Source organism: Anomalospiza imberbis, chromosome 11 (genome assembly GCF_031753505.1).
Source record: "Anomalospiza imberbis isolate Cuckoo-Finch-1a 21T00152 chromosome 11, ASM3175350v1, whole genome shotgun sequence".
NCBI classification, from domain to species: Eukaryota; Metazoa; Chordata; class Aves; order Passeriformes; family Viduidae; genus Anomalospiza; species Anomalospiza imberbis.
The window spans coordinates 15710500-15727835 of record NC_089691.1 but is presented as its reverse complement, the minus strand read 5'-3'; the positions used below and the strand labels follow the sequence as shown (position 1 = coordinate 15727835).

At 46.5% G+C, this 17336-nt stretch overlaps 1 protein-coding gene across 24 annotated transcripts in view; it reads left to right on the top strand.

Annotated features, from left to right (window-relative positions):
* The window catches only part of CADPS (calcium dependent secretion activator), a 207016-nt gene extending 193486 nt beyond the window's left edge, over nt 1-13530 (top strand). For all 24 annotated transcript variants that reach the window (XM_068202133.1, XM_068202137.1, XM_068202141.1 and 21 more), the window contains 2 exons: nt 10373-10477; nt 12196-13530. In XM_068202133.1, the coding sequence (XP_068058234.1) occupies nt 10373-10477; nt 12196-12375 (285 nt within the window). In that variant the 3' untranslated portion in view covers nt 12376-13530. The remainder of the gene's footprint in view (nt 1-10372; nt 10478-12195) is intronic.
* The last annotated feature ends 3806 nt before the right edge of the window (nt 13531-17336 follow it).

Genomic DNA, 17336 nt, shown 5'->3' with positions numbered 1-17336 from the left:
TTTGCGGTGGCAGCCTGCTTCCTTCCCAGATCACCGTGAGCACCAACTCCTGCGCCCCCTGCCATGGACCAGTTGTTTGAACAGGGTCTCCCCTGCAGTTTTAGTTTTCTCTGCCTGCTACCCTCCATCCAGCCATGAGCAGCACACGGCCTGGCAGGTCTGCCCTCCTCAGAGCAGCAGCAGCACGTGGCTGGGATGGATTCAGAGATGATGTATGCGTGGGGTGGCGTTGGTGTTTGCTCACAGCACCCCCCCAGCAGATTGGGACCAGGATATCCCTGGCTGTAGGAAGAGAGGAACCAGCACTGCAGTTGCTTTTTCCATGAGATTCTCCCCAGGGCAGAAGGGGCACTGACACATTCACCCATCACTTCTGCTGGGGTTGTGAGTGTATGGCTCTTTGCTAGGCAGACCTTGGTGTCTGGCTAGCAGAGCAGACCACCCTGACATACAGCTCGGGGCCACCTGAATGAGTACAAGGCATCATATCCTCAGCATCAGAGTTGTTCCTCCCCCTTGAAGGAGCAGTAGTGTTGCAGATCCCTTTCTGGCTGTGTCCCTGCTGTGGGAAGCTTTTGCCTGTGTGCTGAGAGTGCACGGATCTCCTGCAAAGCCACTGAGGGTCGGCACAGACCAACCTGCAGCCACCGTGGCGTGTGGAGTCACAGCTGACAGGACATGGGTAGGTGTTACTGGTTCGTGCAGCACCAAGAGCAGGGGCTATTAGGGATGAGCTTCTTGGGCACCTGTGTTTGTTGGGGACCTTGGCCCCACCAGCACATAAGGTATTGACCCTCCCTGTCCCCTCTGAAAAGGAGTAACATTTTGGGTTAAGAGCAGGGAGGAATCTGCAGCAAGGACCATGCAGGTCGGGCTGTGCCCCTCTGGAAAGCAGGGAATTTGTGCCATCCCACCAGCACAGGCAGTACCCCGGGAGCCCGGGCCTCCCTGCCATTAACACCTGTGGCACCAACCTGCCGAGCCCCGCTGGGTCCAGCCCCCAGCCAGTGAAGGGTGAGGCAGCAGCCTGAGCACGCCCTGGAGCCGAGATCCCCGAGCAGTGGGTGCTCGCAGGTGCCATATGTACTGCAAAGAGCGTGCGGCACTTCCACGCGCTGGGCTCTGCGCTCTGTGCTCGTTCTGAGCGCTCTTCCCTGTTGGAAGGCAGAGCTCTTACGCGATTCAAAGTTGTTTTGTGGTTTATTTTTGGGAAAGGGGGGGGGAAAGAAATAATGTAATTCGGTGATGCCATTTGCATCCTAGACAGATGATGAGTTGCTCTGGCTAGCAGCTTAACCCTATTAGGCAACGTTAGGGACTGTGACTTTATTAAATAATAATACAAATTATTTTCATATCAAGACCCTTTGACTTTGTAACTTCCTCGTATTGGTACGTTGTCAACAAGAATGAAATTCTGTAGTTAAGGAATATAAAATAGAGTAAAAGGCATCCAGAATTCACAGCTCTGGGGTGGATGTTGAAGAACACGCTGTGTGTACTCGCAGTGATAGCATTACAGTGGTACATAAAATACCAGGGAAAAAAGTACTTTTACTTCAGTAATAGCTCTGAGTGTGACCTGGGAGACTCCAGACTTATTCACAAGGCTTTGGTAGAATAAGGTCAGAATTTTATTTAAAAAAAGTGAGACCCCAAGGTTTCAGGGGATTTTTATCAAATTGCTAGCACTTTGCCAGATCTCTAGAATTTAATGTGGAGTTTTATAGAGAGGCTTACTTCTGAAAATGAGGGTCATGTTGCCTGCTGTGAGGACCACTCGCCCAGAGCCCTGCTGAGCACAGCTAACAGAGGCTTCTCTCACAGGGGCGAGGTGCAGACGTGGGGTCCCCAGTTTGGCAAAGGGGTCACGAATCCCAAACACTGACAGTTCATGTGCACAGGTCCTGGACATACCAAGGCAAAGACCCTGCAGAGAAGTTAAATTAGCACAGTGCAAAACTGTCACCAAAGCTTAGATTTATTTTCTGAAAGATACTTTCCTAAGGGTCTGAATTTAGGGTGAATCACCTTTCTACCAGCAACCTGAGGGCTGCTTGAAGCCCTCCCAGCGCTCTGCCGTGTGCTCTGTGGAGCTACACCAACAGACCTACTTTTGATGTTGGCTTTTCATACCTAACTTAGAGAATTATGTGCCACAGAAAAGCTGCCTAATGACCGGACAGCGTTATTATCTGGCATGCAGCAGCATAGCAGGACGATAACTATTTATTTACTCTTTGTGGATAATGTTCTGTTATTTTCTAGTCTTTGGCAATAGCAAGAGAGCATCTGATATATACAATATTGGTGTGTATCCAATTGTTTGTGAACATCCCAAGTTTTGAAACATGGTTGTGAGAGAGGAATATAAGCTTAAGCTTGAAAGGCTAAAAAGCAGAAAGCCCCACACGTAAATGCTATTATACACTTAATGAGGCAGGGTTTAAAAAAAAAAAATCAGCCACACAAGTTGGTTTTATCAAAGAAAATGTATAAATAACAACCAGTGATTCAGAGTGCCTCACAAAGGGAAAAGCAGGGACGGGAAGCTAGCACTTCACTTGTGGCATTCAGATAATTCTATTTACTACACTAATCTTTTGGGCTTAGCAATTGACAATCAATATATTATTATCAACAAGCGTTAATGCAAACAAAAAGCTTCTCTTTCTTTTTTTAACTGTGTTCCCCTAAGTCCCTTAAATTTAATTAAAACCAGACAGCTCTCCTTCCATTACAAATTAGAGTTAAAATCATATTAAATATTTGTTCCACGGGAAAACAAAAGTGTCAGCTTGTGCTCCCGGGTTTGGCTGTTTCTTTTTTCCTTTTTTTTTTTTTTTTTTTTTTACACACAGAGGGGAAAAAAAATACCAGCTACTCAAAGTTAAAATAAAGTCTCTCTCCCTCCCTCCCCGTCTCCCAAGACTACTGTCTATAACATGTTGTTCCTTATAGAAAGTGGGATATGGTGGCATTTGCTTGATTAACTTGCTCGACAAAAGTGACAGCTGCTGTGGGTGCATGTAGCTAAGCTGCACAGCGCAGTTCCGCCTTTGTACATCTGTCAGCAAAAAAGGAGGAATAAAGAGTGAAAAGAGACAAATTGGTCCCAAAAGGCAATCCATTCAACTCAGGAGGTTTGCTCTATTCAAGCACTCGCTGGGAATCTCAAGTGCTAGGTAGCTTATTCAATTTCATTCATTCTTTAGAATGAGCCCTCAAGTGTTTAATTTCTTATTCTGTTGAATAAAAGGGGAGCTGTTTTTTTTTTTTTTTTATTGGAAGCATTAATTGTAAGACTAGCTGATCAATGCCTGCAATATTAACTCATTGCTTATTTTATGGTTAGCTGTGTGCTCCGAGAGCCACAGCCGCTAAACTTATTTCTGTAACGTGGGCAGTGTCACACCAGTTTCTGTGCTTCTGGAAGACCTGGGTACTCACAGCAATGTCGTTGTCAGTGCCCTGAGCCTTGTGCCCTGACCAGCTTGGGGGAATGGTCCAAATCCTTGGCAGGTGTAAATCGAAAGAGTCGCTGGGTCATTATTGGTGCCACCCATGGCTGCAGCCAGGACACGACCGAGCCAGATGCTCTTTGCCTGGGGCTTCAGCCCTGAGCCCACTGCAGGTTTGGCCCTCTGTGCTGGAGGAGGTTTTATACCTCCAAATGCTGAGCTGCCTTTGGGTGGTTCTTTGGTCCCCAGCGAAAGGCAGGGCAGGGAAGCCCTTCGGCAGGGCTCTGTGGAGTAATTCCCAGAGTACAGTATAGATTTTGTTGAGTAGTGGCAAAGAAAGTTGATGAGAGGATGAGATGTGGTTTGCTGCATGGACAGATCTCTGCTTGCCATCCAGAAAATGTATGCTTGTAGGGAAGCAATGCGCCTCTTCCTTCTTTATTGTGTGGCAGAAGGTCCATCTCAGTCTCCTCATTGACACTGGGGACCGGAGTGGTGTTTGTGCGTGAGTGCCTGTGGCTTTTCACCCACCTCGGCTCTGCCACCTCCTCCTCCAGTGCCACTGCCACATATCCGAACTCAAGCTTTTCAGACACACTTGTGTCACCAAGACCCCGTCCCTGCTCTATCCCCACTCTCCCAGCCTGGGGCACAGCACATCTTCTGCAGCAACACAAAACTCGGGTTTCCAGAACAGCCTGAAAAACAGCTGGGCTCACCTCTGCCAGCCTGGCCAAGACCTTGCTAGCAGTGCTTGGGAGCAGGGCAAGAGTCACTGCCCTCATCCACACCCAGCGTCCAGCAGAGCTGGCTGTTGGAAAAGGGATTGCATAAGCTGCTGTGTATGTTCATGCTGGGAACAGTTCTTTATTTCTGATAGACAGGAGTAGGAACGACACTGGCTGTGAGGCCCTGTGCTTTGGGCTTGCCATCTTTACCAAGTTTTTGGAACAGCAATGACTGCCTGGAACCAAGAGCAAAAGAAATGTTGAGGGAAGGTGGAGAGGAACACTTTGGTGGCCATAGAAGACTGAATGGACAGAAATGATCCTTCTGTGACTGCCATAGGGAAATCTGGGTTGGAGGGCTGCAGCCATTTCTGGTGTACAAAGCTGCTGTGCTGCTGGGCACACTGAGAGTGCAGGAAGGGACACACAAGGCTGGCAGGCTGCTCCTGAAGAGTTTCTGCTCCCACTCTCCACACAAGTCCTTCTCCAACACTGGCAGCTGTGTGCACAGGGCTGGTCCCCAGACAGCGTGTCCCTGTGCTGCTGTGGCTGCATCCCTACCTTCCCTGTGGAGATGACACCTGCTCAGGGGAGGTGGCTGCCATGAATACACGTGACAACACCAAATACCCAATTTGATCTCAGGGCCACCCAGGACTGGGATGGACACAGCTTTGTCGGGGCCACCCAGGACTGGGATGGACACAGCTTTGTCAGCTGTCCCCTACTGTCAGCAGTTGCAAATCATCACAGCCCCACTGTGCCTTCCACCAGCTGAGCTTGTGGCCCATTGGACAGGGATGCAAATGCCAGAAACAAAGAGTTGGTAATTTTATCTTTTTTTTTTTCCTGGCTGATCAAATCGCTTTGAGCTGTTGCCTGAGAGCAGGTTCAGTTTTCCTTTAGGAAGTAAGACTCACAGTCAGCCTTTTACTCTCTCCCTTTCCATCTCTGTGGTCCCCTTGTTTCGTGCTGGCCAGCTCGGGGATGCTGTGGTGGCGTCCACCCAGCATCCAGTTCCTCATCTTTGAAACACCTGGAATTCGAGGGTTCATTTCAAAGCTGCCTTTCAGCATTTCAAAACAAGCCCATGTCCCGGACAAAGAGAGGGAGCCAGCCAGCATTCGGAGCCTCTTTGTGCAGTGTGTGTCACAGTTTTAAATAGATTTGCCCTGCTTGGATTGGTTCTGGTTGGAAAGCAAGTACTGAAATGAGAGGTCATAGGGGAGAGTTACTATGGTAATTGAGTAGTATCACCAGTAGTTTTGCTCTTATGAGCATTAAAGCACATAATAATAGACAAACAACAGTGGTTAAAGCAAGCAGGTAGGATTACTATGTTCTTTTGTCAGAAGTATATAATGTCTTGTAGTCAGTTTTAAAGACTTCTCAACCCCAAATCCACCCAGCAGTCACCTGCTGAGTAATTTTGTATGCCTAATCTCTAGCCCTTAACTACAAGCTTTCTGCTAATTTGAGGCAAATGGGTATTTTTGACACTAAATAGGGCAGTAAAGAATCCCTGACCTAGAAAAACTCTGTTCCAAGGCACTGAGAGCAGAAAAATATTCTTTCAGCATCCTTGTGAGACCTTTGGAATGACATAAAATAGCTTTGACTAAACTGTGCTGCAGCCTTCGATTAATGGTTTGCAGAAACTTGCTGAACATCCCTACTACAACTTCCCCCATAAAACTTGTCACTTCAGATTGCCATCAGCCACCACAACAATAATCATTTCATGCCTATTGCTAATTGCAAGCACAGCTGAGGCTCAGCAGGGTGCTCTTGCACAGTCCCAGGCCTTTATACCAGCCTCAATCTGTTGTATGGCACTTGTTCACACACAAAAAAACTACCAGTAAAGGCAGAAAGAGGCAGAGTCACAGGTTCCTTGTAATCCCTCTGCTACCCTGCTGACAACCCAGCCCTATAAGCATTCCTGGTTTTGTCCCACTCTTTACAAAAGCTGAAGTGACCTTAAGCTACTAGTATGTAAGCTTTTGAATGAAGAATACAACTCCTTCAGGTGCCTTAAGAAGCAGTGTTGCATCTGGCTTACGAGATTCTGTTTGCAGCACTCCTGGGGTGAGCTGTGGCTTCCTGTAACATGTAAAATATGAGTGTGAACTCAAGGTTCATGGCAAGGAACAGGAGGTCATGCTTCCATTCAGCTCACACCAAAGAGGACGGGGGTTTGCAGATGTTCCTGGGTGTGTGTAATGACACCACCTCCTGGAAAGCGCAGGAACCCAGCACAGGGCTGGGTTTTGATAAAATGTGCCACATTCAGTGTGCTACTTGCAGATTTATTCATACCAATTTCTACAATTTATGTATTCAGAGACAAACTTGCTATTTCAGGAACTTATTGATCATGTTTTTGCATTCAAAAAAAAAAAAAAAAAGAAGGCAGAGGGTTGGGGAACAAATAAGCTTATTTCTCAAGCTGGTTGGGGTGTTGGATGGGCAGCCATAGAAGTGCACCTTTTGTAATGCTCCAGCTCCTCTAAATGCCCATCCTGGTGCATCCCAGCTGGTCCATGGCCCACCTCATCCGCCCAGACTAGCACCCAGCAATGAGGGCCACTGTGAAAGACAGAACAGGAAAACAAACCTGAAAGAGGGATTGAATTCCTGTCTGTACAAATACAGTACCTGTTTGCAGTGACTGGGCTCTGATAGTTTCTGCATTTCCTCTGCTGGGGCTAGGTCACGGTGTGCAGCCATGGGGCTGTGGTTTGCCTCTGCCAGAGCCCTGTGCCCTTCCCTGCTGACATCCTGATGGAGGAGTGGTACCCACCATGCATCCACGAGGATGCAAGCTCCACAGCCTGTCCTCACCCTGTGCCCCCAGACTGAGTGTAAATTGTCCCCTAGGTGAGGGACAGGGATGCCAGCAGCACCAGTAAGGTGTGTGTACTACAGTGAGTTACATGTGGGGTTTTGTCCAGGGGCCCGGACCATCAGTGAGGTCTATTTGTTCTTTACAACCAGGCATGAGGAGTTTTTTGCAGAAAATATATTTATGGTATTTACTTTGGTGTGCCCATGCCACAGCTGTGCTGTGGCTCCAGAAATGTGGCTGAAATGTGTTGCAAACCCCTTGGCAGAGCCCCAAAGTTCAGTATTTGGGCTGTGGCCTCTGCACCTTGTCTCTGGGGACAAGCCACAAGGCTGGAGCTGGATCCCCACGGGAACCCTATATCCCCAGCATGAACCCCACTGCCCCTGAGGGAATGGCAGACCCCCTTGGAGAAAGCAACGTGGCCAGTGTCCCCACAGGACCACTGTGCTCTTTTGTCTGAGGTGAATACGTTTCTGTTTAGGAGCATTTGGCTTTTTTGTTGTTTTTTTAATAATATAGTCATATGCAAATGTTATCTTCTTTGGTAGGTTAGTCATGAATCAGAGGGCTTATGCGTCTTATAGCACATCAACACTAGCGATAGCTAAAGGGAACATTTAATTTATGGGCTAACTTATTTTTATGAATATGCAGGGCTGAAATTCAGCAGTTGGTGTGTGCTCTATGAAGTGACGTGACGGTTTTGTGTATCAAGATCAATGAATTAGACTTTGTCTTTTTCTCATAAAGCAGAAAGTCTTAGGAGTGAGTTGGCTTTGAGAAAGAGAGCTCCTTTCATGCAGCCGAGCGCTACGCCTGGCTGAGCCCTTGTCAGCCGGTGCTCGAGAGGAGAGGGGTGCAATTCACATTTGGTTCCAAGGAGTTTGCATCTCCCCAGAACCCAGAGTGTTTGAAGTGCCCTCCAGAAACACAGAAAAGCATTTCATTTTGCCTGCTTGGAAGGTCTCACAGCAGCAAAGTCACCTTGCCAATAACTCTGGGCAGAGGTTATGATTTCTGTTTGGGATCACATAGCCCTGTGGGCGTGTGTGGCGTGGGACAGACAGAAATGGCAGGACCTGCCCCTGCCAGGGACTTCTCATCTCATGTAGAGTTGACACAAACACCCAGCAGATCGTTCTGTGGAAGATGGGAGGCGGCAGGGGAAGGGAGGGCGCGCGTGTGTGTAACACGTGCTTGTGCCCTTCCTCTGGGGGCTCCCATTTGAAGAGGTGGCAGAAGGGGAAGGAGGTGTTTGGCTGACCTGGGCATTCATGTGCCAGTGCAGCCCTGGGTCACAGCTAATGTCACCCAAGAGCATGACTCAGTTAAGCACTGATTGCAGAAAAGCAGCTTTATGAACATTAACAATTTCTCTGTTTTGCCCGCGTGGGTCTGCAGCATTTCATGGGAACCCAGGCAGATCCCTCAGTGACAGCAGTTGCTTTGTGCCACCCAACCACCAACTGGCTGTTGGCTGTCCTGAGTCAAGGCACTTGGGATCCCCAGGGGATATCCAGGGACACTCTAACTTCTCAGACTAGTCCAAGGGATTGGAAGGTATGAAGCCCCACCAGACCTTCATGTCTCCTATGTTCATCAGGTCCACACCAGCCACCCAGATTGCTTCACTCACTGTTCAACCCCGTTCTGATGCCAGCACCTCAGGTGACAGCTGAGAGCTCCTGCTTGCCAGTCTCAATTAGTCTCATCCAAGCTCTTGCCAGCTTTCTGTCCTGGAGTTGAAGGGTCAGCAGAATCTCTGCCACAAGTTGCACGAGGTGTAAGCGTTGAGCATGAGGTCACCACATGCCATTTCTTCAGTGACTCTTTCATCTCCTTATTTCCTCAATTTTTTTAAGAGGTGGTGTAGAAATGAAAGTAGAGGAGCATCATTGGAGTTGGGGGAAAACTCTTCCCTGTGCAGCTCCCGGGTGTACTGCCACCCAGCTCAGAGATGTGTGTTGAGCACACACACTTTTGTGGTGCAGAGCTGGTTTAGCTTAGACTCATTTGTTTGCTTTGGTGAGCCTCATGCCACCTTGTGGGTGCCAGTGTCAAAGGATGGAGGGAAGCAAATCACTGGCAAGTTTTGCAATTACAGAATGTTCAGTTGTCTCCGTTCCCCTGCTGTGCTGGCAGCAGGAAAAGGCATGTTCTATGTCAGACACCCCCGGCCTGAGGGGGCACCAAGGGGGGCACCAAGACCTGACTTGGACTGGTGTGAGGTTTCAGGCTTGTTGGGAGGCAGCTGCATTCCAGACTAACTTGGATGGTGCTCTGTCAGGATCTTCATAAACTGGTCTGGTGGAGTTTCTTTAGTATTTTAACTAGTTCTAGATTAATTACATCTGGTCTGCAGTATGGGATTTGATCTCTGCGTGTAAGAGAGATCACGAGAAGGGTGCAACTGCCCATGCAGAGGTGTGTTGGGTTTTTGCTTGCTTTGTAACCACCCCTTGTGCTGAGCACCGTGGGGAGGTTTTGTGGTTCCCCACCCACCCCCAAGCCCCTGCTTTTCCTCCTTTCAAGGGCTCACTGCTCATCTGTGTGGTATTAGACGTGCCACGTCAGCCCTGCATGAGCAGGGCTCTGATCCACAGCCCACCAGAGCCTTCCTGCACTGCGGGAGTGGCAGGCTGCTGCCACACTGCTGTGAGCCTTTTTCACAGACAACAGCACAATTTCAGCCCCTGGAGGAGCCCTGTGAGTTCAGCAGCTTGAAACAAGCTGATTTCTTTGCTGCTTTTCCATCTTTCATAACTGTGAGGGTGAAACCAAAGCACTTCCCACACAGCCTTGGCAGACACCCACCCGTAGGTGCTTACACCGGTGTCCTTCCCCCCAGCCAAATCTTGCCCAGCATGAGCCTCCCCTCTGCTCACCCTCCGGGTCCCAGACTCATCCTGTGGCTGTTTATGATTGAATTTGAAGATGGTAAGTAACCTGAGTATGGGACAGGCATCCTTAAAGGCAGAACTGTGTTCTCACTGTGGGGGAGACAGGTTAAAAACATGACTCGAGCCAAACACACATCACTGCTGGCAAGTGCCACCAATGGCAAAATCAGATTACAAAACATTGTGGCACTACTGTTGGCCGTTACCCTCCTAATAAGTTTATTTTTGTTATTGTTGTTATTAAAATATAAAAGCCCATGCATGGAAATTCTGTGTAAGAGCAGATGCCAGTGTCCCCTCTCAGTCTGTGGCCCCCCATGAGCAGGCTGGCAGGTGGCAAAGGTGGGTGTGAGGGGATGCTGGGGGCACAAGCATCAGCCAGGGCATCGCACACAGCCCCGTGTGGGTGCTGGAGAAGTCGTGTCTCTCTTGCAGCAATGGTACACCAGCTCCATGAGCGTCGTGTGCACTTGGCTGACAGACCGCATGGACCTGCAGCTCCACATCTACCAACTGAAAACCCTCATTAGGATAGTAAAGGTAAGCTCCCAAGGTGTTCCCAGTGGCCCTCTCTGTCAGGAGGAGCATGTGTGTGTGTGCCTGCATGTCTGAGCTCTTTCACTGGCAGATAAATTAAGGATTCATTAAAATTCTTTAAAATAACTAAGAGAGCTATGTCTGTGGCAAGTAGCACTGGATAAACAGGAACTTTAAATGCAGAGAGATGTAAAATACAGGTGTGCAATTAAGAACAACGTAATTTCTTGCATTAAAAACAAAAACCAAATTCTCTTGCTATTTGACCTTACCTGTAGAGTAAGTGCACCAAAATTGGCCTTTTTGTGGACAAATTCACTGATCACACCAGTGAGCTCTGGTGTTAAAATGGGTTAAATCAACCCAAAAGTTTTTAACGCTTTTTTTTTAGAAACATTTAAGCCCAGCTATGGCTCGTGATTATTGTCAGAATGCAAATGAGATTGTTCTCATAGTTAGTTGAAGTTGTTTCTTTTACAATGGGTGTATATAAGCAACTCTAAGAGATCACAAAGGTGAGATAACATACCCTGAAAGTAGCATTTTTTTTCTTTAAGTGCACGTGTATGTGTATATCTCTGTGTGTGCATGCCTTGGACTAATGATAATTATTTCAGTGTGAAATCACAGTGGTTTACATGAAATAATAAGATCACAGAAGGGGGTAAATATATTTTTGATCATTTTAGGTTCTATCTAATGCTTTTTGGTCTAGTATTTTATAATGTTTATGGTCTTGTGTGCAGTGAACACATTGAAGGCATGAATAAATTAAAACTGAAATGTATTAAATGTGCTTTTCATAACTGAAAACAACAGGCACAGACAGATTATTCCTACTTGTCAGCTAGCTGAGGAAAGCTTTTTTTCCTTGTGCTTTATTTATACCAATATTACATTCAGAAGCAGCTATAACAAACCCAAGGACTTCTGAAATAGTAGAACAATAAATAGTTTCTATGCAGAGCACAGAGCAGAATTAAATGAACGAGACTAGAGTTTTATCTCACAGAGTGTAGAAGGTTTTAAGCATAAATTCAAATAAGAGATGTTAATTGTAATAACAAGGGAAGATGGGAACCAAGGAAATACACTTCCAGATTGAGGTGAAGAAAGGGAGATTTAAGAAACATGTGCCCAATGCTTATATTTATACAGCAATAATTTCGTCCAGTATCCTGGACTTAGTTTATTTAATCCCTGTACTGTAGATAGGATTGTTTAATATGGAGCATTCCGGGAATGTGTAATCATGTCTGTGGGTACGGGGGATAAGCATCCTGCTGCTTGAAGAGAAATAACTGACATTAGAGGCGCGGGATGAACACATCCAGGAGCAAGGGAAGTCAGTTGGAGCAGAGCCCTTATATTGCTCCGATGTCTTTTTAGACACGAGCCCACCCTATGCAAAGCTCCCCTGAGCTGCTTTGAAACTGCCCAGCCTGTCCCACAAAGGCAGGGCTGGAGTCACAGAGCTGCAATTTGTTGCCCAAGGCACCCTAAAGGGACCTCTGCCACGCCAGAGTGGTGGCCAGCAGAGATGCTCCTGTGGCCTCTGCACTTCCCAGGTGATGCAAAATGTCCCCAGGGCTGGGATTTCCCTGGTAGCCCAGCCTCTCCCATTAGTGACCCCAAACCCTCAGCACAGGGGCACAGCTTGAGTCCTGCAGCAAAGCAGGGGAGCTGGTGTTGGCCCTGACCTCTCCCTGTCTCTGCTTTAGAAAACGTACCGAGATTTCCGATTGCAAGGCGTGCTGGACTCCACCTTGAACAGCAAAACCTACGAGACCATCCGGAACCGGCTGACAGTGGAGGAGGCCACAGCGTCGGTCAGCGAGGGCGGGGGGCTCCAGGGGATCACCATGAAGGACAGCGATGAGGAGGATGAGGAGGATGACTAGGGAAGCTGGAGCAGCGGCTGGGGGTCGCCTGGTATCCGTGCATGTACCTCGTCTGTAACTCAGTTAGCCACATTAGGAATTTTTATGTCAGCTCTAAATGCCCATGAGAAGTTTACCAATACAAATGCCATGTTAGCTGTGTGGTAATAAGATTAGCACCTCTCTTTGATTCATCAGTTTCCTAATTTCATATCTATATGTTCATAAGCAATATGGAGCACCATTGTTTAATACTGTTAATGGAAAAACTACATAGAAAACATCCTAGGTGTGTCCCTGTTATTAAAGTTTAAACAATGCTTCATTAATGTACTGTATATACATTGATGGTAAATTGTTGTGAAGATGAGTGACTCGAGTCCTTTCATTTCTTTCTCTTCTGTGGATGCCAACTGCTTAAAATTAATTAAAAAAACAGCTTTGTTTTTAAAAGAAAAACCAGGCAATTACAAATGATTTTTTTGTTCTCTCTGTTCATTTAAAAACCAGAAAACAAACAAACCCAGACAGCCGTTTGAATCATTCTGCATCCTTGTTAAAGTACCAGGCTCTTCCCTTCAATATGCAGTTAACTCCATAGAGACTACATCCCAAAGGATTAGTCATTCTAATTGCCACACCAGATTAATCCTATCATTATGGATATATCATGCCACATTACAAGTCCAAAGCAGTTGTTTTATGTTGACGTTTGCTCCTCTAAATGTTACATTTTTGTTTAAATTTCAAATAACCATGTATGTACAAAGACAACTTTAATTACAGTCTTAGACTCTACAAATGTGTTTATAATAATATATTGAATATTTATTTCAGTAGATTGTAACCATAATTTACAATTCCTCTGTTTCACAATGGTTTTTATATATGTCATGTACATTGCATTTTGACCAGTAACTGCATGTCCATCGGTTCCTTCTCCAGAGCTTTTACTTTCTGTGTAAAATAGTGATCCATCTTGCTTTTTTTGCCTTATACAAGCCGACAGTTGTAAAAGTGTGAGAACTGTGGCTTCTCAATAAATAACTATTCAGATGTCCTAATAATAAATTATGGAGTCTTTTTATGTCTGCCTTAGGAAAAAAAAAAAAAAAAAAAACCAAGCTGAGATGTAAGAGCCCCAACCTCACAGAATAAAGGCATTTTCTTTTCTCATGGGTGTTCTTTAGTTTATTAATGAAGAAGATGGTTTCCCGATTTGCTCCCCAAGGTCAGGATTGGGAGCACACTGTCTGTTCCCCAGGTACAAGAGCATTTCTGCTATGACTACTACAGCCGTTTCCATCATTATCTGCACTCTGTGTCCTATGATTTGTCCCTCAGCATCTAATTGATGTCTGCTCTGGTTCAGCCCCTGTTATTATATGGCCATCAGCCTTACCCAACACTTACCTTCTTTCAAAAGGCCTCAGTTTGTATTTTAACTTCTCCCAAAGCTGTCGTAGTGCAGCAGCAGGCAGGGCAGAGAGAAACCCTGAGCTGAAATTAAATAAAAGTGTGGTTTGATGGAAAACATGTTTAATGGAAGCACACTTGAACTGGCTGCCCAGAGAGGTCATGGATGCCCCACCTCTGAAAATGTTCAAGGTCAGGGGCTCTGAGCAACCTGGTCTAGTGGAAGGTGTTTCTGCCCATGGCAGGGCTTTGGAACTGGATAATCTTTAAGGTCCTTTCCAACCCAATCCATTCTGATTGTCTGTTAGACTGAGAGTTTTCTGAGGGGTTTTGCGGTCAGTCCTTTCCTCCCATCAGCCAATTCACACCAGAACTCGTTCCTGCTAGCCCAGGTCTCAGTCATTTGAGAGCAGAAGAACTGGTGTGCTTTACCCCCAAACACAACAACCTATTGCCAACCTGGAGAACCAGGACAAACGTTCATCTCTCACAAATAAAAGATGGACAAATGGAAAAACATCCTACCTGGATGAGCCTTCCTGACATAATGAACAATTAAACCATCTTCCAGAGTCCAAAAGACATGAGACCCACCCTGGACATAAGAGAGGAGATTGGGACTTCCGGAACTGCCTGTGAAGGGGTTGTTGAGTCCTGGACTGGGCTGGGATAGTTATGGAGCCTGGAGCATATTCACCTGCAGTGCTGGATTTTGGGTCCCTTCCCTCTGTGTCAGAGTCTAGCATCTGCTGTGGAGGTGCTGTGCAGCCCCACTTGGATGGCCACACCCTACACATTCAGCATCCACCTTTCCCAGGTGTCCTGGGAACACCACTCCCTTGGAACAGGGGCATTAGCAGGGGCTTCACTGTAGGAGTGGGTGGTGGATGTGCACATTTAGTACCATTTACGTGTTGAGAAGCCATCTGATGCACCAGAATAGACAAATTTTGAGCCCTGACTGTAGCCCAGCAGACTTGATACTTGTCTTGCTCTGTGCTGCTGGTAGATGGAAGCATTGCCAGAAAAAGCTGGTTCTGAGGACTTAGGCAGGAGTATGGCTTTGTGACCGCTGACACAGGAAGCTTTTCCCTCTTCTTACCCACGCTTTATATGTGCAACTACTTGGCCCTGAGTCCTCGGAGGAGCTGGGGTAGTAGTTGAGTGTTTAAGTCATAGTCAGTCTATCAAAACCAGTCAGATGCAGGTTTGCCATTGGCATGCAAGCAAAAAATATCTATTCCTTGACCTCATTACGCTTGGAGCCTTCATTCCCACCCTGAAGCCCTCCCAGGAGTTCCCTGATAAAGCAAGTCTCACAAGATATAAAGCAAGGGACAAACTGTAAGCACCACCTGGTCCTTACTTTCTAGGGGGTTGAGGCTCACTTGAGACCCACACACATACTGCTGCACACGTGTGTTCATGCCCTCTTTATCCTCTCCCTCAGCTGCCCCAAATATTTGTGTGAAGGACAACAGCTCCAAGAGGAAGTCCTAAGAAAGCCGTGGTGGTCACCAGGCTGGTAGCAAAGAGCACTGAAGGACATCGAAATTTATAGCTCTGCTGGCAGTCAGGCAGAGCAGAGCTGGAGAAACAGCTTGATTCTGCTCTGGAAATGTCTCCCTTTTTTTTTTTTTTTAAACACAAAATATTTATTGGGTAAAAACACAGCCCACTTCCACCTGCCACCTTTCAAAATAGTGAGCCCTGCTCAGTTTTTTGAATGAGAGAGTGTGGGTGCAGCCTTCAGGAGATGCTCCTTGGCTGTGCATTGCTAACACACGTCGGTACCTCCCTAAAGCAGCAGTGATTGGACACCCTTAACTGAGTGCCTCTGTCATGAGCAGTGACCCTATGGCCTGTGACAGCTTTTTGTGTCCTCAAACCCCAAAAAAGCACCCCAGAAATTCCACAGCCCTGAGGCTTGACCACAGAACAGGGAAGCATTAGCCAACTCACTATTTTTAAGGCACTTGCACCCAAAAGATGAGCTTCAAGGTTATGTACTTCAGTGTAAGCAGGGAGAAGATCTTACAGCATTGCTGCAAAGCAGGATTGAACCTCCCACTCCACAGTCTGCAGCCTGTGCCTGAGCAAAGGAGTGCACTGCCCCCTGATCCCCACTGCCTTTAACCTTGCACGTGGCCAGGGGTGTGCTGGCAGCCCAACCCTCTCCTATATGAGTGCTGCACTGTGGTACCAGGAGTGGGGAGAGCCACCTTGGGTCAATCCTGCAGAAATGTCAAATCCAAAATGGTTTGGTTTTGCCGGAAAAAATATCAATCTGGGTTCAAATCCTTCCTGGCTACAGACTACAGTCTGGACAGGGCTCAGCTCCTGCAAAGCAAAGCTACACCTTGGGCAGCACCTATAAGGGCTTGTGGATAGATGAGAGGACTGGCAAAGGTGGCTGAGGAATGCAAAGATCTCCTGCTGGTTCACTTCAACCCGTTGCTGTGATGGAACGAGCTCCAGCAGTCAAAGGACTTGGTGCCAGTACAACTGCACCTCGATGAAGAATCTGCCCATACAGTTATGTCAATCAGTTTTGGGAAAAGAGGAAAATTTCATTCTTCTGCCAGCAAAATTTTAAATGATAGATCAGGCCAAAACTTCTCTCATATTTACAGGGAAGTCCAGCTAAAATATCCTTTTTTTGACAGACTTACTTAAAGCATGTGGCACGGAGACTGAAAATGCTATCAACTATTTGACTGACAAGTGTCAGCAGCTGTTCATCCAATTTGTTTTATATTTCACCAACTAACAGATTCTTTCCCCTCTGTTGTAATGCATGTCTTCTGGCCCATAGGCATCTTAGAAATTGCTTTTCTGCCTTTCTAGTGACCAAAATGTCAAAAATATTAGAAGACAATTTGTGTTCAGAAGCATAAACAGGCATGCAACAAAGCAAAGATGATTTTGCCAACATTCAGGCTGTGTTCTTTTTTAAAAAGTCACAGCAAACCTAAGGCAAAAATTATTTCTCTAAGCTTTAAAGGAAAAAGCTAATGCAAACAAAGCACATGAAAAATCAGCACAGGTTAAACCACCAACTACCAAAGGGAAAAACTGCTGTTGAATGGCCAACCAAAATGCAGCTGAGCTCTATGTCAACCTCTGCACTTTGGCTGTGAAGTTCAGAACTCTGCACTTCCATCACCAGTATTTGTTCAAAAACCTGCTCCATGTTGCCAGGATTCGACAAAGCCACTGTTGTATCAAGCCAAGCTCAGCTAGGAGAGTCCTTTGAGCCATTCACAAAACCCAGCCCTCTTCATCTTAGGTCTAGCACTGCTTTCAGAACTCTTCAATCCCGACTGCATATAATAAAAATACTGCAGTTTTCACCCATCATGAACTTGCTGGACTAAAAAAAGCCTTTGTTACACCTCTCTCTGGTGAGCTGTATTGCATGATATTTCCTTTAATCAAACATGTTTAGGCTTTCAAGCTAAACCTGAAGTGATATTTTCCTCAGCCTTTCTAAAAGATTCATATTCCATTTCAAGTCATAAATCCGCATTTGTTGTAACTATGCAAAATATGGGAGAAAAAAAGTG